Consider the following 25,414-nt stretch of genomic DNA (forward strand, 5'->3'; position numbering starts at 1 on the left):
GCCTCTCCTTTTAAATGAAAATCTAGAACTTAAAACCAAATGATTACTCCATGGAATCTTTATGAATTCTTAAAATATAAAGCTGAGTCCCAACTAAAATTTGAACCCATTATCAAATCTAGGGAATGTCTCTCTATTTGAGTGGAGACTGTATCTAACATCATCATTCCGCTATCCCTTAAAATATTTAAAAAGTTTTGAGCTGGTCTACAATCCAACCTACCTACATGTAAATTAAAAGAATTAGCTACTAATAAGTATGGGGCATCTAAAGCTACCACTCCAATACATTCTACAAAATGTAAGCTTATTTGCTTCATTTATTTAAAATAATTTATTTTCTGTACTCCTATAGAGCCATGATCGAGGTGGATTACAGATAGATCCTATACACAGGATACGGCACATGCTATAATAATAAAATTCAAATTAAACACTAAATAAAAATCAATAGTACAACTATTCAAACAGACAAAGAACCTACTCTGATGTTATTTACAAATGTGATACCTCAGCACGTGGCACTGTAACAAACAGACTGTGTAAATAAGTCTTTAAAGCTTTCTATATAATTTTAAAACATGTTATTGACCAAAGTTGCTCAAGAGTATTTGAGAGGCTTGAACCGGCCACAGAAAAGGCCCTTTCCCTTGTCACATCCAGGTGTGTTAATTTTAGAGATGGGTCCTTCATATCTGGAGGACTATATATTATAGGGATGTGCATTTGTTTAAAACAAATGAGCATTCCAAAACAAATGGATGCCCGAAACAAATGGAGGGAGTCCTATGAATTAAACAAATCTTATGTCACATTCTTTTTGTTCCTCATTCATTTCTAGGGACCACAGAAATCAATGGGGAGCAGATGTCAGTTAGTAATTGCAACTATATAGAAAGTTACCAGCTAGCCCTTCCAAGTAAATCATGTGAGGCTGAGAGCTGTTGACAAGGAGACTACAGCACAGAGACAACATATCACAGTGACCTCTTCGGATCCAGTGATGCTGATCCTGGAGACTGAGCATGAGATGTGCTATGCATTTTCTCAGTAAACATGTCTTAAAAGAATGCTGTCAACTGCCTTACCCCTAAAATACCATCAAGGAGATTTGCTGCCACATGCCTACCTGCCATGTCCTTTATTTCACCATATGGGACTTGCTGCCTCATGCCGACCTGCCATAACCCCTGAGACCACCATATAGGACTTGCTGCCACATACCTATCTGCCATAGGGGACTTGCTGCCACATGCCTACCTGCCATTGGGGACTTGCTGCCACAGCCTAGAAAATCAAGAGAACCAGAAAATGAAGAAATAGAAGAGCTTGAGTTCAGCTACAGAATATTAAAAAAGCCCACAAAATCGGTAAGAAAAAAGAAAAAGAGAAAAGATTCTGGGAGAAACCATTTTGATGTTGAGAATGTGGTAAAAGCTTCAGTAGGGAGGGAGATATCAGCAAAACCAGAAAATCAAGAAATGGAACAGCCCGAGTTCAGCTTCAGAATATGAGAACAGCTTTGTTAATAGCAAACATCACAATTTACCAGGAAAACCACACTGATTAAATAGTGAAATCATTTACATACTCAGAATATGATAAAAGTTTAATTCGGAAAGCCCATTTCACAAGTACCATAAGGGGAAGACTATGGCAATACAGGAGTGGACAGAGCACAGAGCAGAGAAGAAAAAAAATCCCACTATTGTGCTCCCTAATGTTGATTAGTATTTTGTTTAAAACTTCTGACTCACAGTTTAAAAAAAGCAAAAGGCCCCACTACTAGATGCCAGTTAGTTGAGTGCCAGATAATGGGGTTTCTACTGTAATCAGACTAGAACATAACTCTAGAAGGATGGCTAAATTTAATTTAACCTTAGAATTACGGAAATCGGATAACCAACATTCTCTATCCAATAAGGCTACATAGAAAGACAAGGCAAATAATTTTAACTTTTGAAAAAGTTGTATTAAATTTGACAAACCCTTTGTGCCCCGCACTCTTCAGTACAACTGAGCTTATATTTTACTTTCAGTCTCATTACAGACAGCACTTACAGCACCCAAGAAACCAATCCTTGATCTCCCTTCCCATCGCCTAATGGAGACTTCAGGTGTTCTTGTACACTGCTAGTGCAGTTTTAGCATCAGAGAAACAGAACAATATGAGTTACCAAGGATCACATTATAGGAGAAGGCAGCTGGAGGGAACACAGCAATAAAAGAAATCAGGCTGGATGGAAAATTACCTGCTAATAATATGCAACCAGAGCTTTATTGGAAAGAGTGAAAGGGGGCGCTAGCAGGCTACACCAAAGATGGCAGCCTAATCCCTTTTCTCTTCTGTTCATCAGTTTTAATGTTAATGTCCCAGATTTATTTCTGGCAGTTATTCATTGAGCGGAGGTGCCCCTGATATTTAATAATACTTACATTGATGTTGTGGTAAAGACCCCTTGCTGAAAGAAATTAAATTCAGTTTATTCCCAGGGAGGTAAACAGTGGGAAACGGGCCTAGAGCACCAAGGCAGGTATGCATGCTGGCCCTATCAGGCTTAGAGCACAGTGCAGATGTTAAGTCTTGGCTACACTCACTCATGTGGGTGGGATTGCTCTTTAAAGTCCCCAATGTAAGTTTCGGCCGCATTTGCTTTTGCTGCCTGGAGAAGGAAGAGTTGGTGAGGCGAAGCCAAAAGAAAAACTGCAAATTCTTTAGCATGTTGATGGTTCAATGGTAAGGAACATATCTGGAGTCAAGCAGCAGGAGCAGAGGCTGGGCTGGAAAGGGGTCAGCATTAGATTTGCATAGTTACTGTGGGTTAGGCCGCAGCCTATTCTGTGAAAAGTCTAAGCGGACCTCAGCATATTTGCTGCTCTACTGATCATTCTGATGTTGGAGGAAAGGAACATTTAACCCCAGAGTGAGTAATCAGCTGGGGAGCTGCAATGAAGTGTGATTTTCCTCTGGTTGCAAACAAACAGTTTCTAAAGGGGGTGCATGGACTATTTCCTGATACTGTATTTTTCTTCCTTTTTGCTATATAAAAAAAGGGAGAGTTGAGGATTTCTTTTTTACTTAAGTGCTTAGGGAGTACTCACCGCATGCATGTTTCTCCTTAAATGTCACTGTTTTTGGGCACTGTGCAGAGAGTTTGGGACTATAGTGACCTGGTCGGTGTATTCTCATTTTTGTTCAGCGATCTCTCCATTTATGACCTCCTTGTTTTTTGGTTTTCTTGGCATGTTTTTGTGTATCTCTACTCTGGGACAGAAGTCCTTGTATGCTGTGATGCTTACAAAGTTCAACAGAGGGGGTATGTGACAGGTCCGACCTTTCTGACTCATCCTCCAAAAGATCTTGGGTTCAAGGCATCATCTGGATCTATGCAGAATCTGTCTTTTTTGACCTGGTCAGGGAAATGAAGTTGAACTAAAGGCCTGAAAGAGCATAGATTTATTTATTTTATTTAGATTCTTTTGATATACCGATACTCAAGACTAGGGTCTTATCGTACCGGTTTACAGCGAAACAAGGGGTAACCAATTAACTAGAAAGATAAAGTTACAATGAACAGGGATTTACAGAGTGGGAGAGTTGAGAGCAAAAGGAATAAGGTTTAACATAGAGATTAACATAACAAAGTTTAAATATAACAAAGTTTAACATAACAAAGTTCTAACAAAAGTAACGAATGTAGCATCCGTGAAAATGAAGTGCAGGACTGTGCGGTTTGTGGGGTGTCCATCAAGGGAAGGCTTGAGTGAACAGCCACGTTTTTAGTTTCTTTCTGAATGAAAAAGGGCATTGTTCCTGCCGAAGTTCCGGGGGAAGAAGATTCCAATGATACGGTCCGGCCATGGACAAGGTTCGTTTCTGGATGGAGGTGTGACTAGTGGATTTGTTAGGGGGGGCCTGGAGAGTTCCTTTGTATGCCGATCTGATCGGTCTTGTGGAAACGTGAAGTTCGAGTGGTATTTTGAGTTGGAGTGTGGATCGGTGATAGATGTTTTTGTGGATGATGGATAAGGTCTTAAACATTATTCTGTGGTTGATAGGTAGCCAGTGTAAGTTTTTTAGGATTGGCGTGATGTGATCCTTACGATGAGAGTTTGTAAGGATCCTTACTGTGGCATTTTGAAGCATCTGTAGTGGTTTCGTTGAGGAGGAAGGAAGGCCGAGGAGGAGCGCATTACAATAGTCGATCTTTGAAAACAGTATGGCTTGTAGTACTAACCGGTAGTCCTGAAAGTGAAGGAGAGGTCTCAGTTGTCCCAGGACACGAAGGTTATGGAAGCAATCCTTGGTGGTGGTGTTGATGAACTTTTTGAGGTTCATTCTGGTGTCAAGTGTGGCTCCTAGATCTCTCACTTGGTTTACAAATGGTGAGAGTGGGTTGCTGGTAAGGGGGTTGTTGTCATTAGGAGAGATGAATAGAAGTTCTGTTTTGGATGTGTTAAGAACTAGATTGAGACTTGAGAGTAGACTATTGATGGAGCAGAGGCAGTTGTTCCAGAAGTGCAGGGAGCTGGAGGTAGGATCCGTGACAGGGATTAAGATCTGTACATCGTCAGCATATACGAAATGAGTTAGGTTGAGGCTCTCTAGATGCTGGCATAAAGGTAACAGATAAATATTAAACAGTGTGGGGGATAGCGAGGATCCTTGGGGAACGCCATGGTTGGAGGGGATGGGTTGGGATTCTTTATCATTTATTCTCACCTTGTATTTCCTATTATTGAGGAAGGATTCGAACCATTTGAGCGCCAAGCCTGTGATGCCGATTTCCATTAGACGGTTGATGAGAATTGCATGGTTTACCGTGTTGAACGCTGCGGAGAAGTCGAGCAGGGCCAGAAGGTAGGATTGGCCTTTGTCTAGGCCCATTAGGATGTTGTCAGTTAAAATAGTAGAAGTGTTTCCGTGTTTATTGCGACGGAAAGAGAATGTTGTAGGAATCTAAGTAGTCTGAGTTGGTTGTTGACTAATTTTTCCATTAGTTTGGCGATAAATGGTAGATTTGCTATGGGGCAAAAGTTTGCAGGGTTGGCTGGATCTAGATTAGGTTTCTTTAGTAAAGGTTTTAGAGAGGCGGTTTTCAGAGAGTCTGGAATGTATCCTTGTGCAAGGGAACAATTTATGATGTCTGCCAGTGGTTTGGTTATGGTGTTTGGGATTGTAAGCAGGAGTTTGGTGGGTATTTGGTCAGATGGATATGACGAAGGCTTCATTTTCTTGATTAAGGATTCAATTTCCAGGGCAGATGTGGGTTCAAATGATTCAAGAAGCGGTTTGTGTGTGGATGGGGATGGTTTGTAGATGGGTGGAGGTTGGGTGTTTGAATTAGTCAGTGGTGCCAGTAGGTTGTGGATTTTCTTCTCAAAGAATAGAGCCAATTCTGTGGATTTGTTTTGGGCTTCTTCTTCTGGGATGACTGGTGGAACAGGTGTAGTGAGGGCTGATACATAAGAAAATAGTGTTTTGGGGTCGTACAGGAAGCTATGTATTTTTTTGGCATAGAAATCTCTCTTCATGCGTAATATGGTGGTCCTGTAGATGCTCATAGCGGTTTTATAATTGGCTAATAGGGCGGGGGAGGGATCTTTGCGCCAACGTTGCTCTTTGTGTCGTAGGTCTTGTTTGAGCTTTTTCAGTGTTGTAGAGAACCAAGGTTTCTTGTTTGAATGAGCTGGGTTGATTTCTTTAGAAGTCAAAGGGCAGATTTTATTTGCTACTGAGAGAGTGATGTTAAGCCATGACGTCATAGCAGTGTCGGCGTTGGTGAGGTCCAAATCGGGTAGGTCCTTGGCCAGGTTTGTGCTAAGATCATCCATTGAACATGGTTTTCTGAACAATATTGTTGATTTGGGAATGCAGGGAGTCTGTTTTCTCTTTATTGATAGTTCGGTAGAGATCAAAGAGTGATCTGACCAGGGGATGGGGGTACAGGTGGGAGGGGCATTGGGCGAGATGGGTTCATTTATGAAAATGAGGTCCAAAGTGTGGCCTGCTTTATGGGTGGGTTTATTTATAATTTGCTTGAAGCCCATGGCTTGGAAAGAGGATAGGAGGGCTTCACAGTTAGGAGTAGGAGATGGGGAGTCAACTTGTATGTTGAAATCCCCTAAGATGATGGCAGGGGAGTCCGTGTTGATGTGTTTGACAACGATTTTGATGAGCGGGGAGGGGTCAGACTCTAGAAGCCAAGGGGGGGGGTGTATATTAGACAGATTTGTAGCATGTTCGATTTGAATAGCCCAATTTCTAGTTTGGTCGTTGAGTTCAAGGTTTGATGTGATATTCTCAATTCTTTTTTTGCGGCTAGCAGTATTCCTCCTCCTCTTTTCTTTTGTCTGGGTAAGGAGAATATATCGTATAATTGTAGTGGCAATTGGTTAATTAAGGCAGTGTCTGTGTTTTGCAACCAGGTTTCAGTGATTGCACAGATATCAGGTTGAGAGTCCAGGAGGTAGTCATTGAGGATATGAGATTTTTTTGAGAGGGATTGGGAATTGAGAAGCGTTAGGGTAATTAGTGAGAGGCCCAGGAATTGAGTAAGAGGTGAAGTCATGATAGGAATCAATGATCTCTTTGAGCGTTGATGAATGAGGATCGGTAGTTTATCTCTGCTAAGGAATGGGTGAGAGATAATGGGGATGGGAAACGCTTGAATCATAGTGATTTTTATAGATAGGAGTGGTCCTGGTGAGGGTGGGAACAAAGCTGATGAGTGCCGGAGGCTGCTTTCTGAGGACTGGGAAGGTGTTGGAGGAAAACTAACAACGTTAAGCTGAGTGCTGGAGGATGCTTGATGAGGTCTGGATGAGTTCTGGAAGTTGCTGGGTGAGGACAAGGTTATTGCTATATGAAGTCAGGATAATCTGCGGTGTGGTTGTATTAGATTAGGTGCTGGAGTGGCTGGATGAACGCTGGAGTGGCTGGATGCACGCTGGAGTGGCTGGATGAGTGCTGCGGTGGCTGGATGCACGCTGGAGTGGCTGGATGAGTGTTGCGGTGGTTGGATGCACGCTGGAGTGGCTGGATGAGTGCTGCGGTGGTTGGATGCACGCTGGAGTGGCTGGACGAGTGGCTGGGGTGGTTGGATGCACGCTGGAGTGGCTGGACGAGTGGCTGGGGTGGTTGGATGCACACTGGAGTGGCTGGACAAGTGGCTGGGGTGGTTGGATGCACACTGGAGTGGCTGGACGAGTGGCTGGGGTGGTTGGATGCACGCTGGAGTGGCTGGACGAGTGGCTGGGGTGGTTGGATGGACGCTGAAGTGGCTGGACGAGTGGCTGGGGTGGTTGGATGCACGCTGGAGTGGCTGACGAGTGGCTGGGGTGGTTGGATGCACGCTGGAGTGGCTGGATGAGTGCCTGCGGTGGTTGGATGCACGCTGGAGTGGCTGGACGAGTGGCTGGAGTGGCTGGATGCACGCTGGAGTGGCTGGAGTGGCTGGATGCACGCTGGAGGGCTGTTGTGGGAGAGCTATGGTTCGGTGTGTGTGGGTTTCTAGAAGTTGTCAGAGTAGGAAGATTCTATTTCTTTGTTCTGGTGCGCACAAAGGGGCAGGCCCCTTCGTCGCGCTCCTTAGGCACGCAACGCCTGGAGCCGTCTCAGCCCTTTAAAGGGCTCTGGGGAGCCGGTCGTGACGTCGGTTCCCCAGATCAAAATTATCAAAATGAGATCATGCTAGGGAACACACTGACTCTACAGCTGATTTTTAGAGACGAATGAAGGGTGTGGAAAAACTAACCTAGAAGATAAAGGAGTGCCAGGATGATCTGGAAAATCGTTAGTGTCATAGCAGCATAAGAGTCCTCGGTGTCCCAGAGCTGGACAGGAAAGAAGATACCGATAAACTGGTTAATGACATCTTCCAGTTCAGTGTACCAGGCTTTAGGGAGGAGGAAGGCGGCTACTCAATTAAATTCAACAGAGCACATAGGGCTGGGAAACCCCTTTCTGGTGAACGCAAGTTCCCCAAGGGTTATTATGGCATGTATGCACTATTATGAAAATAAGCAAGCTTTCCTTAGCCATACTAGAGGAAGTGATGGGCTGGAATATAAAGGAACATAGGTCAAAATTTTCCAGGATCTGTTTCAGTACACGTTGGAAAGAAAGATGAGCTTTAGACCTGTTACAACAGCGCTGCAAGTCAAAGGAATATGTTACAAATGCAATTTTCCTTTTGCTCTGCAAATTTTCTGAGAAGGCAGTGATTACCGATTCACAGACCTGGAGGAGTGGAAGTTTATAGAAACATAGAAATGATGGCAGAAAAGGCCCAAATGATCCATCCAGTCTTCCCAGTAAGCGTATGGTAGCTTGTGCTGGGCCGTGTAGGTTAACCCAAACTTATATGTTTCCCAGACCATAAAAGTCAGGGCCCTAGTTGATTGCTGTTGAATCCAATTCCCTATTATGACTAGCTGTTGAAGCAGAGAGCAATGTTTGAGTTGCATCAAAGTAACAATCTTATTGGTTAAGGGTAGTTATCGCCACATCAGCAAATTACCCCCATACTTGTTTCCCCAAACCGTTAAAATTGGGGTTCTCGGTTACTGAATGAATCCAATTCCCCTTTTCCTCCTGCCATTGAAACTGAGAGCAATGATGGAGTTGCATCAACTGTATCAAGGCTTATTGGTTAAGGGTAATAACCACCGCCCTATCAAGATACTCTACGCATGCTTTTATTCATTTCCAATCTTTTAGCTTTTAGGATTCCACAGTATTTATCCCATGCCCTTTTGAATTCTTTCACTGTTTTGGTTTTCACCACCTCCTCCGGAAGGGCATTCCAAGTATCCACTACCCTCTCTGTGAAGAAATATTTTCTGACATTGGTTCTGAGGCATCCTCCTTGGAGTTTCATTTTGTGACCCCTAGTTCTACTGATTTCTTTCCAACAGAAAAGAACATAAGAACATAAAAACATGCCATACTGGGTCAGACCAAGGGTCCATCAAGCCCAGCATCCTGTTTCCAACAGTGGCCAATTCAGGCCATAAAAACTTGGCAAGTACCCAAAAACTAACTCTATCCCATGCTACTGATGCTAGTATTAGCAGTGGCTATTTTCTAAGTCAACTTAATTAATAAAAGGTAATGGACTTCTCCTCCAAGAACTTATCCAATTCTTTTTTAAACTGAACTACACTAAACTGCGCTAACCACATCCCCTTGCAACAAATTCCAGAGTTTAATTGTGCACTGAGTGAAAAAGAACTTTTTCCGATTAGTTTTAAATGTGCCACATGCTAACTTCATGGAGTGCCCCCTAGTCCTCCTATTATCTGAAAGAGTAAATAACAGATTCACATTTACCCGTTCTAGACCTCTCATGATTTTAAACACCTCTATTATATCCCCCCTCAGCCGTCTCTTCTCCAAGCTGAACAGTTCGAAGCTCTTTAGTCTTTCCTCATAGGAGAACTGTTCCATCCCCTTTATCATTTTGGTCACCCTTCCCTGTACCTTCTCCATCGCAAGGTTTGACATTTGCACATCATTAAAACCTTTTAGGTATCTGAAGGTCTATATCATATCACCCCTGCACCTCCTCTCTTCCAGGATATACATATTCATATCCTTGACTCTCCTCATAGATTTTCTGATACTGACCCCCATACCATTTTGATAGCCCTTCTCTGGACCGCCTCCAACCTGTCTCTATCCCTTTTAAGAACCATTTGGAGGAAAGTCCAAAATCCAAAAGAAGTCCTTCCCTGTCAGATCCTGAATAGTAAGAGGTTTTCCCTGGAGGAAGAGTCATCAAGTTCAGAGGAAAAAGATGAAATTCTCTTCTCCGGAACAATCCGTTAGGAAGATGGAACACTCGACACCTGCTGACAATTTGATGGCCTGAAATATTTAGGTTACCTTGTGTCCTGAAATTGGAGTTATTACTTTTTCTTCTTGAGTCATCGCACGTACTGCTCTCTCTTTGCTCTAAGTTGACGTTTCTTTTTATTTTGTACATTAAGGGAGGATGTTTGACTGTATGTATGTGTGGGCAGATTGAAGATGTTTGTTGGCAGTAATTAACTTGAACCTTTCTCCTGGGTTAAAAAACACAGGTACTGTGGCACAAGGCTCAATTGCTTGAGAGACTGATTGCTAAGCATGGTTTGAAAGATATAGCGTAATCAGAAAAGGTACAGAGAAGGACGACCAAAATAACAAAGGGAATGAGTTGTCTATCTATGACATTCCCTATAAGGAAAGACTAAAGAGATTACAGATTGTAAAGGAGTGGTCTTATACTCCCTCTTTAACCTGTATTGAACCAGGCATCTAGCCTGCTCCACTTTAAACTCTAGAGGGAAAGAACCCTGTGAGCGAGACCCCACTGAGCACGATAAGAGGCTGAACTCAGCTGGGAACAGGAAAAGGCAGCTCCTGAATCCTCTCTGATACAAGTTAATGTGGTTCCTGCCTCCAGCCTAAGAAAGTTACTCGGCCATCCCACAGAGCTTTCAGCTTACAGAAGAGGGGGAGATATGAAAGAGGTCTATAAAATAATAAGCAGAGTGCAATGGATAAACATGAATCAGTTGTTTACTCTTTCAAAAAATACAAAGATTAGGGGACATTCAATGAAGTTACTAGGTGGTACATTTAAGATAATTAGGAGAAATATTTTTTTACTCAACACATAATTAAACTCTGGAATTCATTGCCAGAGGTTGTGGTGAAAGATGTTAGTGTAGCTGGGTTTAAAAAAGGTTTGGACAAGTTCCTGGAAGAAAAATCCATAAACCATTATTAAGGTGGACTTAGAGAATTCCGTTGCTTATCCCTGGGATAAGTAGCATGGAACCAATCTCCCTTTTGGGATCCTGCCAGTTACTTGTGACCTGGATTGGCCACTGTTGGAAACAGGATACTGGGCTTGATGGACCTTCGGTCTGACCCAGTATGGCAAATCTTTTTATTTAATTTATAATGCGCTTTTCGACACTTCAAAGTGGATTGCATTCTGTTGTAGTAGGTAATTCCTTATCCCCAGCAGGCTTACAATCCAAGGGCTTGATTTACTAAGCGTTTTTCCCATAGACACAAAATGGGAGAAAAGCCTTAGTAAATCAGAATCTAAGTTTGTAACTTACGGTACTTAGAAACTTGAGCTGAGACTATTTGCATTAAGTGGTATTGAATAAAATAGCTATCAAACATTTTGTTGAATTAAACATTTTTCCTATTATAAGGTAAACATAGCTGATAGCTTGTTGGCTCACAAGCTAAAGACTGCAGCATATTCTAACCTGATTAAGGAGATTATCACTTCCATTTGTGAACTTTCTTATGATATCAGAAAAATATGTGATTCATTTAGGGAGTATTTTTCTACCTTGTATGCTTCTGAGTTGTCTGTCAATGAGGTTGAAATCTCTTCTTTCTTGAATAATTTGTCTCTACCTGTGTTACCAGATGAGAGGGCTGGATACCTCAAGGCCTTATTCACTGTTCAGGAGGTCAAGAATACGATTGAAGCTCTGAAGTCAGGTAGCAGTCTAGGTGAAGATGGGTTTACTTATTTTTTTTATTTAAATGTTATTCTGTTATACAAAAACATTACAAATAAACCAAAACACTTGTTCAAACTCCATTAACACAAAGCAGTAATTTTCACTTATTATTCACCCATCCCCCAATCCTCCTAGTCAAGATCAAAGATGCAATAAAACTCAGATACAATAGGGTCCAGTGAGGGACAATGACAAAAGTGCATCAACATTAAGCAGGGGAAAGACACACGAAAAGCCATCAATACATCAATCCAAAAGTCAAAACAAAAACACTACATTTAACAAATTTAGCCATAATAATCTCAAACATAACAAGTCAACAGGTAGATAGTTATGATTCAGCCATGGTCAACAGTTTGCAAAGTTTTCCAATGCACATAAGGGTACCAGATCTTTTCAAATTTGGAGACATGTCTCTTATAAGCTGTAATCTTACTCAACATGGGCTAGATGCTTAAGAATTTCTGACATACGGCAACCAGCTGAGTCCTTCCACCAAAAAGCAATCACATACCAAGCAGTTAGTAATAGCTTGCATATCAATAATGGTTGCTCTGCAGGAATGGAATATTCAACAGAGCAAGCTTAGGAGAAAGCATCATTTCTACTCCTAGAATATCTTTTAACGCCGCATAGATTTTGGCTCAAAACTCAGTTATAATAGGGCAGGTCCACCATATATGGTAAAACAATCCCACTATTCTACAACTCCTCCAACACTTATCATCCACATGGGGATAAGCTGTAACTACATGGGTATTAAATATCATCGCAATGGGTCTTTATAACCATTTTCAAAGATGTATACTGATATAGAGCTCTTAGCTGTATGTAAAACAAGAAATCCCATTCTTAGTCAGATTTTCACCTGTGTCTTTTTCCCAAGCAAGGATATGCGTCGGAGGTAACAAGGTATAAGGCAATTCCGTATTAAGTAAATTCTATAATTGCAATGGCCTCTTTTAGAGAATCAGCCGAGTTAAATATCCTTCAAATAAGGTTTTGCCCGTCAACAAATGCTCTTTCATCTTTGTCTTTAGGAAATGTTGAATTTGTGAATATAACAAATTTTTGGCCTCCAATATTAGTTTATCCCTCATATCCACAAAGCTCTTCACATCCCTCCCATCCCATAGATGTTCCATGTGATTCAATCCCTGATTAGACCAACTTTGATCTTGTCAACTCTAGGTCCGGTATCAAATCAGAATTATGACAAAGAATTGTAAAATCAAAACAGTCCCTGTGTCCCATTATGTTAATGCACCACTGGGCCAAGAGTTTCAGTGTGTGTGCAGGAGGAACTCTCTCCACCAACTTCTAAGTTCTTTTGGGTTGCCAAATCATAGCCGCTAGGGGCATTACTCCCACAAGCTTTTGCTCCAGTGTTGCTCATTGTTTCAGTTCTCTCTTTCTGTGTTAATCTATAATGCACGCAATTGAGATGCTACATGCCATATGAGATTTGGCGCACCCAGTCCACATTACATACCTTGCAACTCTAAGGGTTCTCCTTTTCCAAATAAAATCAAATATACACCTCTGCCAAAGTTTTAGCATAGTACTGGGGACGGGGATTGGTAGAGTTTGGAAGAGATAACTCAATCTGGGCAGCACATTCATTTTAATCGTGGCCAATCTACCCAATCAGGATAAACCCAGATCATCCTTTTTCCCTTATCTTGCATTTTGTTTCCCCTTATCTACGGTACATAATTGTAATCAAGCAAATCCATTTTCTAGCTATATAAATTCCCAAATATTTAATGCATTTCCTAGCCCATCTGAAAGGGAAGATTTGCTGTAACTGGGGAACATGACAGGAACTGAAATATTAAGAATTTCAGATTTTTCAAGATTTATCTTAAATCCTGACACACTACTAAATTTATGAATTTCCTTCACAGCTCCAGCCAAAGAATGCTCTGCATTTGCTAAAGAAAATAGAATATCATCCGCAAATAGCCATAACTTATAAGAGACATCTCAAATTCTGACACCATGATTTAAACTATCTGCCTGAATTCTTATTGCTAAGGGTTCTAAAAATAGGGTAAAAAGTAAAGGAGAGCGGACATCCCTGTTTCGTACCCCTTGCAACCATGAAAATATCAGAATAACCTCCATTAACCTTCACATAGGATTGAAGCTTGTTATATAATTTTTGAATCCAGTTAGTAAAGGACTGCCCAAAATTCATCTTCTCTAATGTTTTTAGTATAAAAGCCCAATGTTGAAAGCCATTTCTGCATCCACAGACAAAAACGCTACTGGAATGCTTTCTCTTTGAACCATCCACATATAAGACCTACAAAAGGTCAGATCTCTGCCCGGTTTGGCAATAACCAATATTCCTGCTAAATTGGAATCTGGCATCAGCGATCCTGAATTCCTGAGAGAATTCCTTGTCAGGGGTAAAACTAAACAAGATGTAAATATTTTTGTAAAACCTAGCTGTAAATCCATCTAAACCAGGTGCTTATCTACTTTAAGGTCATTTTAGTACCTCCACTGTCTAGATTTCTTAATATAATAACTATTGACATACCAGCAATAGCCTAGCCAATTCAACATTATCTAAATGTTCAACATTATCTAAACATTATCTAAATATGTTTTTATCTCTTAATCTGTGATTGATGCATCCATACTATGCAAATCACTAAAAAATTCTAAAAAGCACTAATATCCGCACTGGAAATCAAGATTTTACAGACTTTTCCTTTAATTTTTATGATTTGATTCTGCACCTGTACAGTCTTCAGCTTTCTAGCAAAACGCTTACCAGACTTATTCCCCCAACCCTAAAAATGCGATTGCTTGGCTAGCTCCAACTGATATGTTATGGTGTCAGAATCCAAGGATCTAAGTTCCTCTTTTCTCTTAATTGTTTCCAAGTACTCACAGTCAAAATATTTATAAGAACATAAGAACATGCCATACTGGGTCAGACCAAGGGTCCATCAAGCCCAGCATCCTGTTTCCAACAGTGGCCAATCCAGGCCATAAGAACCTGGCAAGTACCCAAAAACTAAATCTATTCCATGTTATCATTGCTAGTAATAGCAGTGGCTATTTTCTAAGTCAACTCAATTAATAGCAGGTAATGGACTTCTCCTCCAAGAACTTATCCAATCCTTTTTTAAACACAGCTATACTAATTGCATTAACCACATCCTCTGGCAACAAATTCCAGAGTTTAATTGTGTGTTGAGTGAAAAAGAGCTTTCTCTGATTAGTTTTAAATGTGCCACATGCTAACTTCATGGAGTGCCCCCTAGTCTATTATCTGAAAGAGTAAATAACAGATTCACATCTACCTATTCTAGACCTCTCATGATTTTAAACACCTCTATCATATCCCCCCCTCAGCCGTCTCTTCTCCAAGCTGAAAAGTCCTAACCTCTTTAGTCTTTCCTCATATGAAGTCACTCTAATGATGATACTTTATTTAATTAGGTCACTCTAGCTTTTTCTTGTTCCCTTTTTATGCAGGAAGTCTGAGAAATCAGCTTGCCTATCAGATAATAAGTTAATATTATGGGTAAAGGTAATTTAATTTTAGGTGGGGACTTTAATATCACATGGTCTCCAGAAATGGATAATTCTTCAAGGGCAATCAAATTTCTAGAATGCATAGGGCAAGGGTTAAAGCTCTCATTAACTGTTGGAATCTCATTGACATCTGGAGAGAACATTTTCCCAAGGTTAGGAATTATACTTTCTTCTCTAGGCTACAGAATTTCTATTACCAAATAGATTGTATTTGGGTGGAGAAAACGATTGTTAACCAAGTGCTTAGTGCTGATGTTGGTCCCACCATGCTCCTGTTTGGATTGATCTCTTTTTTTCTCAAATAGATGCAGGAAAATATTTCTGAAGACTAAATGATGCTATATTCATCAACCTAGCAAAAAAGCTACCCTGATCTTTATTTGGAGCATACAAGTTAACCAAGGTATATAATTCACCACCCACCTCTATTTAGACAATGATAAACCAACCAATGGGGGTCTTCATAATGCTTTTAAAATTGATAAACAAAGTGGAAAACAAATTTCCCACATCAGTATATTTCGCACTTCTGGGGGTGACAGTAAAATATCTGTGTGGAAAATTAACCGAATCCATCAAAAGTTCAAACCGCCTCTTTAAGTAAGTTTCTTGAATAAATGCTATCTAGACATTCATAGAAACAATTTCTCTATAAACAATTGTCTCATTTTATATGTGTGTAATCCCTTCACATTGAGTGAATAAACCCGAAACATTGTTACATAAATATAGCTAGTATCTTAAATGCTAAATAAGATTTCCATACAACCATCTAACACCTAATGTGTGACCACCACCCAGTAAAAGACCCTCCGAGTTGTAGACGATACTCTTCCCCTGTACTCCTTACCTTGGCCTAAGCCCAAATAATCATCATAGCCCTCCCACTTCTCTCTCTACCCCACCTTATCCCTCCCCTACCATTGTTTCCCTTCCCTTTCCCCCTGTAATCTTCTCTGTCCCATGTGCATATCTTCATCCAGGATCAGAGGTGTAAACATCAATCCCTGTGAGCCCTCCTGCCCCCAAGATGCCCACTTAGTATAAAATCTTAATGAACTACCAAGATTGAACAGAAAAAAAGGCTTAATATTTGGAAACACTAGAAAAACCACTATAACTCAAGCGTTTCAATTTCAAGATTGTATATCTGAGGAAAAAACTCAATATTGCAACAGCCACACCACAAAATATAGAAACAGGAATCCAAGTGCTCTCCTGCCCTCACGTTGTTCCATCATTCATGGATGCTGAGCCTCCTGATTACCTCCAAAGCCTCCTTTCTCCCTTATCAACTTTCTGTCATCTGGATCAGTCATCTCTTGGTATGGAAGAAGTGGAAGACGAGGGGGAAGTGCACGTTTCCATTAAGTGAAAATCTCTGAGGGCTATTTTAGCCTTTAAAGATGATTTCGCCTTAGTAGTGGAGAAGTTAATGGAAAATGCAATTCCAAAAGGAAAAAGTCAACAGTAACCAATGCCCTCTCCTGGCATTTGTAGTGTAGATGGTGAAAGGTCTGTGAAGATAGCGATGGTATGTTGCTCCCACTGCCAAGTCGCTTTCTTATGTGCGACTGAATAGATGTGATCCTTAATAGCAAAGCTGTGAAAACAATGTCTCTAGGCTTATTGTAGCTTGCTGTCCCAGAGTCCTGTGCATTCTTATTTCAATATTGCTCTTTCTCCCCCTTCAAGGTAGCTTCAGATTCCAGGACAGCCTTGCAAATCTGCAAAACGGTGGTCTTGCAATCAATGTGTTCCTGAGTCTCTGGAATTCCATGGCATCAAAGATTGCATCTGCGTGATCGATTCTCTAAGTCCTCTAATTTCTCTAAAAGCATGGTATGCTCCACACATAGCTCTTTATATTTGATACCAAGATTTTCAATTAGGCCTGCATGAGAGTCCTGGTGTGCATCATTTTCCTCACCATGCCTGCCAATATCTGCCTCTACCTCACATAGTTCGGCCATCATGGCGATCAACTTTTGCTTGTTTGGTTTTTATATCAGCCCTTATTTCACAGAACCATTTGCGAAGTTCCGCTCAAGACAAAACATCACTCCCTACCAAGGCCTGCATTGAAGTGGAGGCTCAAATCTCGATTGCACCTCACGACTTGCAGGATCCTTAACGTTGGCGCTGTCGTTACCTCATAGTCAATTTTCGCATATGAAAACTGTTTTAGGTCCATAGCTTTTTTCTTGGTGGCCATCCTTTTCTTTTCCCCAAGCAAAAGCCTCTCAGAAGAACATCAACAATATGTGGATGGCAGTTACAATTTTCAGATTAGGCTTCTCAAGGACAGGAGCAAAGATTCAGGCGTCCATTAGGGATAACATCATTTCCTCCAAACTCTTATTTATAAGACATTTTTGAAATTCTTTTGCTCTTACATTGGTGGCAATGTAAATTAGAGTGCTACAGGGGGAATTCTCTGAACAATCCTCCCTTTTAGCTATTTCTATGATACATAAGGAGGGTAAAGATCCAGTGGACTTTAGCTCTTACAGGCCAATATTGCTTCTAAATTATGATATTAAGATTTTGGCTAAAATATTGGCAATTAGGGTGGTGCAGTTGCTCTCCTTGTTGGTTTACAGAGACCAAACTGAGTTTATAAAAGGCAGACAAGGATTGGATAATGTTAAGAGGAACTTAGATTTGATGTTTCATGCCAAGAGAATATGGGAATGGATTTTCTTTTGGTTTCCTTGGATGTTAAGAAAGCGTCTTATAGGGTTGAGTAGTCCTATTTGTATGCGTTCCTTATTGAGTTTGGCTTTAGAAGGAAATTTCTTCAAATGGGTTTTGTGCCTTTATATAAATTCTATGGCTCAGATTAAGGTAAAGGATATGCTTTTTCAAGGTTTCCCTCTTTTTGGTGGCATTAGACAGGGTTTCCTCTTCTCATCTCTCCTCTTTGCCCTAGCCAAAGGTCCTTTTACAGCATTATTGAGGCAGCACCCTGGGTTCCTGGGGATTGTTGGGGGCATATGGCAGAAATAGTTGTATTGTGCTGTTTTGGTCTGAAATATTTTTATGGATTTATCAAATTTCTAAGACAAAGCTCCCCTCAGATCCCGCATTAATATCGCTAGGATATAGCTTTAAAAATTATTCTGCTGATACTGTTAATCATCCTTCCTTGGTAATCCACATTAGCAGATGAACGGGGCCTCATTGCTCTACAATGGTGCTCCCCTTCTAAACTACATTATACTTGTGGTTTCAAAATCTGTGGCATGATTTATGCCATGGAGCATCTTACTCAGCAAGTCAGAGACTCTTAAGCGGACATTCTAAAAATCTGGAAGCCTTTTCCGGATGTGATGGACAAGGAGGGAAGGGGCAAACCTTTGGGGGTTTTATAGCCCTTTGTTGATTATTTTTATATTTCTTTTATCTTATATAATGCATGAATATGCTACACTTTTCCACTTATATTCTTGGTAATTGTAGTTTTGGGAACTTATTGGCAAGTTACATATCTTTTTGTTTTATTCCTGAATATATTGTTTAGTTTTCTATAGGTGTATGTTTACCATGGGGATTGGTACTACTTTATGTACTGCCAATAGCCTAATTAGGCTTCTTTATGATTCTCTTTATATTATGCTTTCTATATTGTTTTGTATTTGAATCCTGTTTTGGCTTCTTGTATTGAAACCTTTTTGCTCTAATAAAAATGTAATTTTAAAAAATGAAGCATAACAATATACATGTCTCAAAAAAACACTTTTCTAAATTTGTACATTTCTTTGAACAAACAAAAAGGCAAGTTCACAGCAATGAACTAAGCAAACTGTAACTGGCCCTCACCTATGATCTCTTTACAGGGATTATCAGGAGTAATAGGAATCCTGCAGGCTGGACATTGATTATTGTTCTTCAGCCACACTTCAATGCAAGTAGAGCAGAATACATGGTAGTTGACACAGATGACAGGCTGCCGCACCTGATGGAGAAAACAAAAAAAAAACAGTTTGAAAAAAAAAAAATGTTTACAAGCTTTTATTTTTTTTTTACACATTATGGATGTGACCAGCTAGTCTACCTGGAAAATACACTTTGAGGTTCTCAAAGATTTTGTATGTAAGCCTCAACAGTTTGGAATTCATTGCAACCCAAACAGTCCATATTGTCTCCACATAAGTACTCTGGGAATAGATGTTATTTATTTACTACACTTTTTTCCACTACATCCAATAAAATTGAGCAACACGGATATCAATAAACATTCATAAAACATCAAAACATACCCACACTTAACAACATGAACAAAAGATTTAAACATAATCAAATAAAACAGATAATACAACTTACTATTAAAATCTACACTCCCTAACCCTAAGCAATAAAACCAAAGTAAACCATAATAGTTAAAAAAAAATAAAAAAATACAATTATCTAAATATATTTGACCTGAGATTCTTTCCAAATAACTTATAGTCATCCTGCCACCTAAGCTCAGGGTCTAATGCATTCTATAACCCTGGCCCAATCTCTGAAAAAGCTCTAGTCAAGAGGTGGCCAATCTTTCGTGTGCCAAGGAATCAGAATGTACAGTACCAAACAGCCTCACATTTTCAAGAAATGAGAGGTGGTGGTGGGGAAAGGAGTCCTTGAGTAGTGGGAGAGAGGAAAGGGGATGGTAATCACTATTGGGGACCCCTGCTACCTTTCCCCATATCTCCAGTCTCTACTAGTACTGCCATCCTGTCTTCAGTCTGTTTCAGTTCCTTCATCTTTTCCTGAAGAGTCTATCTTCCCACCAGTCTGTTTTTCCCTCAGACTTATCCTGATCCCACTGACCTCTTTCAACCTTCAACCAGTCTCTTTCATTCCCCTCCCTGTCCCCACATCTCTCTCAATCCAATCTCATGTTTTCCCCCACTAGTCTCAATCCCCCAATCCTTTCCCCACCAGACTCTCCTCCCAGCACCTCCAGCATAACATCCCCCTGCAAGAACGAAGACAGAGGCTCAGCATCCCCAATATAACTTCCCATCCAGCTTTGTGCTACTCTCCCTCCCCACCTTCTGCACTACTCCCATGCCCCCACTCCTCCTTGCTTTCTCTCCCTCTGCCTCCATCATCTTTCTCTGTATATTCATGATTGCACCCATTTTTTCTTTCCGCTTTCTCCCTCAGTGGCCTTTCTGGTTTTCTCTCATACACCACCTGCCTGCTTGCTGGCTTTCTTTACTTACATCCTCTTAACTTTTGCCCATTAGGAATGTGAATTTGTTTAGAATGAATACCTCAAATTCAATGAATGAGGCCATTTTTGGTTGGTTCCATCCTGCTATGAGATTTATCTTCTTACATTCTTACTGCCCATACATCTGCAAAGTTCACACGTACTTTCACTTCGAAAAATGCCTATGGAAAAGTATACCTCCACATATCGGTATCTGATTTTTTTGCAGGTATTTTTATATCTTGCACTCTAAGTTCTTCTGAACCCCTATAACCCACATCCCTAGCTCTCTCATGCCTCCTACATTCTCTCACCTGCCCCCACCCCCAAACATGGTCCTCTCTCAACTCTCCCTATTACTTCTACCCTAGCCATTGTTCCCTCAAACCTCCTGCAGAACATGTGGCAGCATAGACCTTGAAGGAATAAGGTGCCAAAAAGCCCAATATCAACTGCTAACATGACAGATGTGGACTAAGACAAAATTCACCCTCCTTACATCTTCCCAAAATTCATTCCCGATTCTTCCTAGCATTTATTCCACATTTCAAAACAAACATAAAAAAAAATGAAAAAGAATCGCCATGAAACTGAAACTGACAACGGAGGGAGTCCTCAGAGAGAATGAGACCCGCCCACAAAATGACATAATCATGCTAACGGCAGAGCCGGTAAAAGAAGCCGTTCCATCGGGCAGCGAGGGTGAGGGGCAGCCTACTAGCATCGGGTGCCCTGAGAGACAATCCCAGGCTGAAACAAACATAAAAAAAAAATGAAAAAGAATCGCCATGAAACTGACAACGGAGGGAGTCCTCAGAGAGAATGAGACCCGCCCACAAAATGACATCATCATGCTAACGGCAGAGCCGGTAAAAGACGCCGTTCCATCGGGCAGCGAGGGTGAGGGGCAGCCCACTAGCATCGGGTGCCCTGAGAGACAATCCCGGGCTGAAACAAACATAAAAAAAAATGAGAAAGAATCGCCATGAAACTGAAACTGACAACGGAGGGAGTCCTCAGAGAGAATGAGACCCGCCCACAAAATGACATCATCATGCTAACGGCAGAGCTGGTAAAAGACGCCGTTCCATCGGGTGCCGCGTGCCAAAGGGGCGCAACAAAGGGGCTTTCCCCTTTGTGCTCCCCTTCGTGCTAATTTTCGTGCTTTGTGTAAAATAAGTTTAGTTATGTTTGTTATTTAATTAACCTCTATTAAGCTGTCTAAAAAGTTTGCTTTTACATTTTTAATTCTAGATGTTCTATGTATCCGACTAAGGAATTATATTTCCTGCTTGTTCAGTTTGCAATGTAAACCGGCCTGATTTGCATTTTATGCAAGAAGGTCGGTATATAAAAATTAAAAATAAATAAATAAATAACTTCAATTCCCCAGCATTCACCTCCTTTCAAGTCAAACCCCAGAAGCATTCATAAGAACATAAGTTGCCATACTGGGTCAGACTGCAGGTCCTTCAAGCCCAGCATCCTGTTTCCAACAGTGGTCAATCCAGATTACAAGTACCTGGCAAGTACCCAAACATTAAAAAGATCCCGTGCTACTAATGCCAGTAATAAGCAGTGGCTATTCCTTACATCAACTTGATTAACAGCAGTTTATGGATTTCTCCTCCAGGAATTGTCTAAACCTTTTTTTAAACCCAGTTACACTAACTTCCTTAACCACATCCTCTCGCAATGAATTCCAGAGCTTAATTTTCACTGATTTGTTTTAAATGTGCTACTTGCTAACTTTATGGAGTGCCCCCTAGTCCTTCTATGAACTGAAAGAATAAATAACCGATTCACATCGGAGAAATTACTTACCTGATAATTTCATTTTCCTTAGTGTAGACAGGTGGACTCAGGACCAATGGGTATTGTGCTCTCCTGATAGCAGATGGGAGACAGTCAGATTTCAAAGCTGACGTCAGCCTACATATACCCGTGCAGCGTGCTTAGCTCTTCAGTATTGTCTTCGAAAAGCCAGTGTGGATATATGTTGCTTAATACTTGATTAACTTTGAACTGGTTCAACTGATTATCTCTCTCTCTCTATATATATATAAATATATATATATATAGAAACATAGAAATGACGGCAGAAGAAGACCAAACGGCCCATCCAGTCTGCCCAGCAAGCTACGCACTTTATCCATTTTTTCCCCTTTTTCTCTCCCACCTGTTACTATTGGCTTCCAGTACCCTCCAGCCCTAATTCCCCTCCACCCCACCACCAATTTAGAGAGCAGCGCCGTATCTGCATTCATGTGAACGTCCAGCTCAATTAGGGGTAGCAACCGCTGTAACAAGCAGGTCACACCCTTACCCCATACTCTTACCCACCCCTGTTTTTATTTATTTATTTATTTATTTATTTGAGATAGCAGCCCTCCATCCTTCCGCTCCGTGAAGGTGGAACACCAACTACTGGCCACTGGCATCCCGCTCCGTGAATGCCTCTGTGGCTACTGCCGCTCCGTGCAGTGTTTGAATGCCTCCTCTTTATTCACGCCCTCTAGACTTGATGGATCCACAGTTTTTATCCCACGCCCCTTTGAAGTCGTTCACAGTTTTAGACTTCACCACTTCCTCCGGAAGGGCATTCCAGGCATCCACCACCCTTTCCGTGAAGAAATACTTCCTGACATTATACATATATATATATATATATATATATATATAACTTTTGGAACTGGAGACCGCCAGTGCACTGAAACAATAAACATCGACACCTGGGTAACTGCGGGTGTCTTGGATTAGAGGTAGGCCGTGGCTTACCCATACTTGTTCAGTTTCAAGATTTGATATCAGAGGTTCTCTATTTCTGGAGCAGCCGTGGGTGGGATACTGAGTCCATGCCTCTGATCCCATGACTTTAATTTTCTTAGAAGCCTCTCATGAAGGACATTGTCAAATGCCTTCTGAATCCAAATACACTACATCGACCAGCTCACCTTTATCCACATTTCTTTTTTAACCCCTTCAAAAAATGTATCAGATTTGTGAGGCAAGACTGCCAATTACACTGTCTTCGCCTTCAAGTAGTGATCCCCTTTTGCACTGCTCCTTCCCCAAGCATTCACACACACACACCTCTCACAACATTCACCACTTCTTGCACTGCACCTCCTCCCCAAATATATATCACCTGCATTCACCATCTTTCCCTTGCCAGAAATCATCTGGCCTGACTGGAACTGAGATTCCCTCCTCCCCCCTCTGTTGTCAGGTGAGAACACAGTGATATGCTAGAACTAGAACAGATTTCTCTCTAGCCCTTCCCCTCTGGGCAGCACAGAAGAGCCCTCTATTCCAGGCAGAAGGTGAGGTGTAGGGCGCACAAGTATGAGGAGAGCTGGAACTGGGCACGGACTGGTTCTTCTTCGCTTGTTCTGTCAAGCTCCAGCCTTGCCCCATCCCCTCCTATCATCCAGTGCGCTCCTGGTTGTAGAGAGGAAGGGAGGGGCAGAGTAGGGAAGAACAGATAAGAGACTGCTTCCTGGGGCAGCCTCACCTTCCCTATCTCTGCAGCAATAAGCAGCATTGCAAAGATGCCCCCTACTCTAGCTTTTCTCCTGTCCTTTACAGTGCTGCCCAGTTGAGATGGTAACACGAAGAGCCACATTTTGCAAAGAAAGAGCCACCCCTGCTCTGGTCTGTGCTTGCTGACTGCAACAGTTTTTAGGCTATGTACAGCCAGCAAAAGCTGGCTATCCAAGCAAAGGGCATTAACTGAAGTATAAGGCTTAAGAGAAGGCGGCGCGAACTTGTCTCGCGCCGCCGATAACATGGGCAGAGCAGCAGAGAGCGGGTAGGGAGTGGGGGAGGAGGGAGAGGGGGAAGTAACCGATGGCAACAATTTGAATTGATGCCTCGCTATTGGTTGCCTAGCATTAAAGAAGGGTTTTGGCGCGGGTGCTGACTTCCGTCAGCAATTAGCGAAGCAAGCAGCAGGTTTTCTGCTTTTTGCTACGCAGCTTTTTGGGATTATTGGTGGTTTTTCAGTGTGATTTTTTGCAGGCGAAGTGCTTAGGTTTTGCGCCATGAAGCGCGCGAAGATCCGCCCTGCTCCCACCTGTCCTGATGCGAGGGTCTGTCAACATCCAGCGGCCGGCAGCGAAGCCTCCTGACGATCAGCGGCAGCCACCCCCGTCTTGGCAACCCCGGTAAGCGGTCCGTGCCCGGGGGCCTCGGCAATGCCGGTTGCCCTGTCGGCCCCCACGCCAGCGCCCCTCCCAATAGTTTTGTCCGATTCGGGGGAGAGCGGCCCGGAGTCGGCTGACGCTTCGGTTTTTGCTGCTGCCGCTTCCCCGTGTCCTCCTTCCCCTATCTCCTCCTAAATGGACGCCTTAGGGGGCAATTTCTTGCTCCCCCCCCCACCCCGTGTCGCACGGTGTGCCTCCGATCCCGGCTCCCCCTGGTCTTACATACGAGCTCATAAACTTAGTCCCGGCAGGGAGAGACAAGTGTCCTGGGGGTCCACGCAGCTCGCAGAGGCCTGGAATAAAAGCATCCACCTGGGGTGCGGCAGGCAAAGGTAAGGCCCAAGTGCCTGTTAGGCGGAGTGGGGTAAAAAGGGGTGGAGAGCCGCCCATTTATGGTATGGTACCTGGCCCTATGCCTTTACCCTCTCCGGGAGTCCCGAGAAAGGGTAAGATTGCCCACAGGGAAGGGGTAAGCCACCTGCTAAAGGGATGGCAACGGCGGCGCGGAAGTCTGCAGCCCTGGCTGAGGGATCCCGTGGCCGGCCTCGTTTTGGGGGGGATGCCCCAGTAAGTTGGCCGGTCGAGTTTGGGGGCGAGTGGAGGGATCAGGGTTTTTCGGTCGGTGGCAGGCAATCCGTGGGGCAGAGGGAAGAGAGTTGGGCAAGAGGTCCGGATGGATCTCTGCCGGTCTCAGGTAGGACGGGAAAGGGGACTAGTAAAAAAGGTCAGAAGAGCAGTTGGGGTGCAGAGTGGGAGGCAGCTTCTTTTTCAGGTATGACTGAGGAAGAGTTTCCAAGGACGTCGCGCCAGGAGGCCTGGAGAGAGCAAGCATTCCCGCAGGGGCAGGAGGTCCATTTTCCACGAGGAGTTGCAGAGGCGATGCATCCATCGGACGTTTCGGGCCATGCTGCAG

At 42.3% G+C, this 25,414-nt stretch overlaps 1 protein-coding gene across 5 annotated transcripts in view; it reads right to left on the bottom strand.

The window, feature by feature from the left end:
* OBI1 (ORC ubiquitin ligase 1) overlaps positions 1-25,414 on the bottom strand; it is a 123,917-nt gene that overhangs the window by 58,521 nt on the left and 39,982 nt on the right. For 2 of the 5 annotated variants that reach the window (XM_029603045.1, XM_029603046.1), the window contains exons 2-3: positions 18,916-19,051; positions 1,261-1,287 (exon numbers count right to left, since the gene is read on the bottom strand). In XM_029603045.1, coding sequence (XP_029458905.1) covers positions 1,261-1,287; positions 18,916-19,051 — 163 coding nt within the window. Of the gene's footprint in view, positions 1-1,129; positions 1,231-1,260; positions 1,288-11,360; positions 11,524-18,915; positions 19,052-25,414 lie in introns of those variants that run through there. The other 3 variants (XM_029603049.1, XM_029603047.1, XM_029603048.1) reach the window with 3 other exon arrangements.

The sequence above is a fragment of the Rhinatrema bivittatum genome, chromosome 5 (assembly GCF_901001135.1).
Source record: "Rhinatrema bivittatum chromosome 5, aRhiBiv1.1, whole genome shotgun sequence".
NCBI lineage: Eukaryota > Metazoa > Chordata > Amphibia > Gymnophiona > Rhinatrematidae > Rhinatrema > Rhinatrema bivittatum.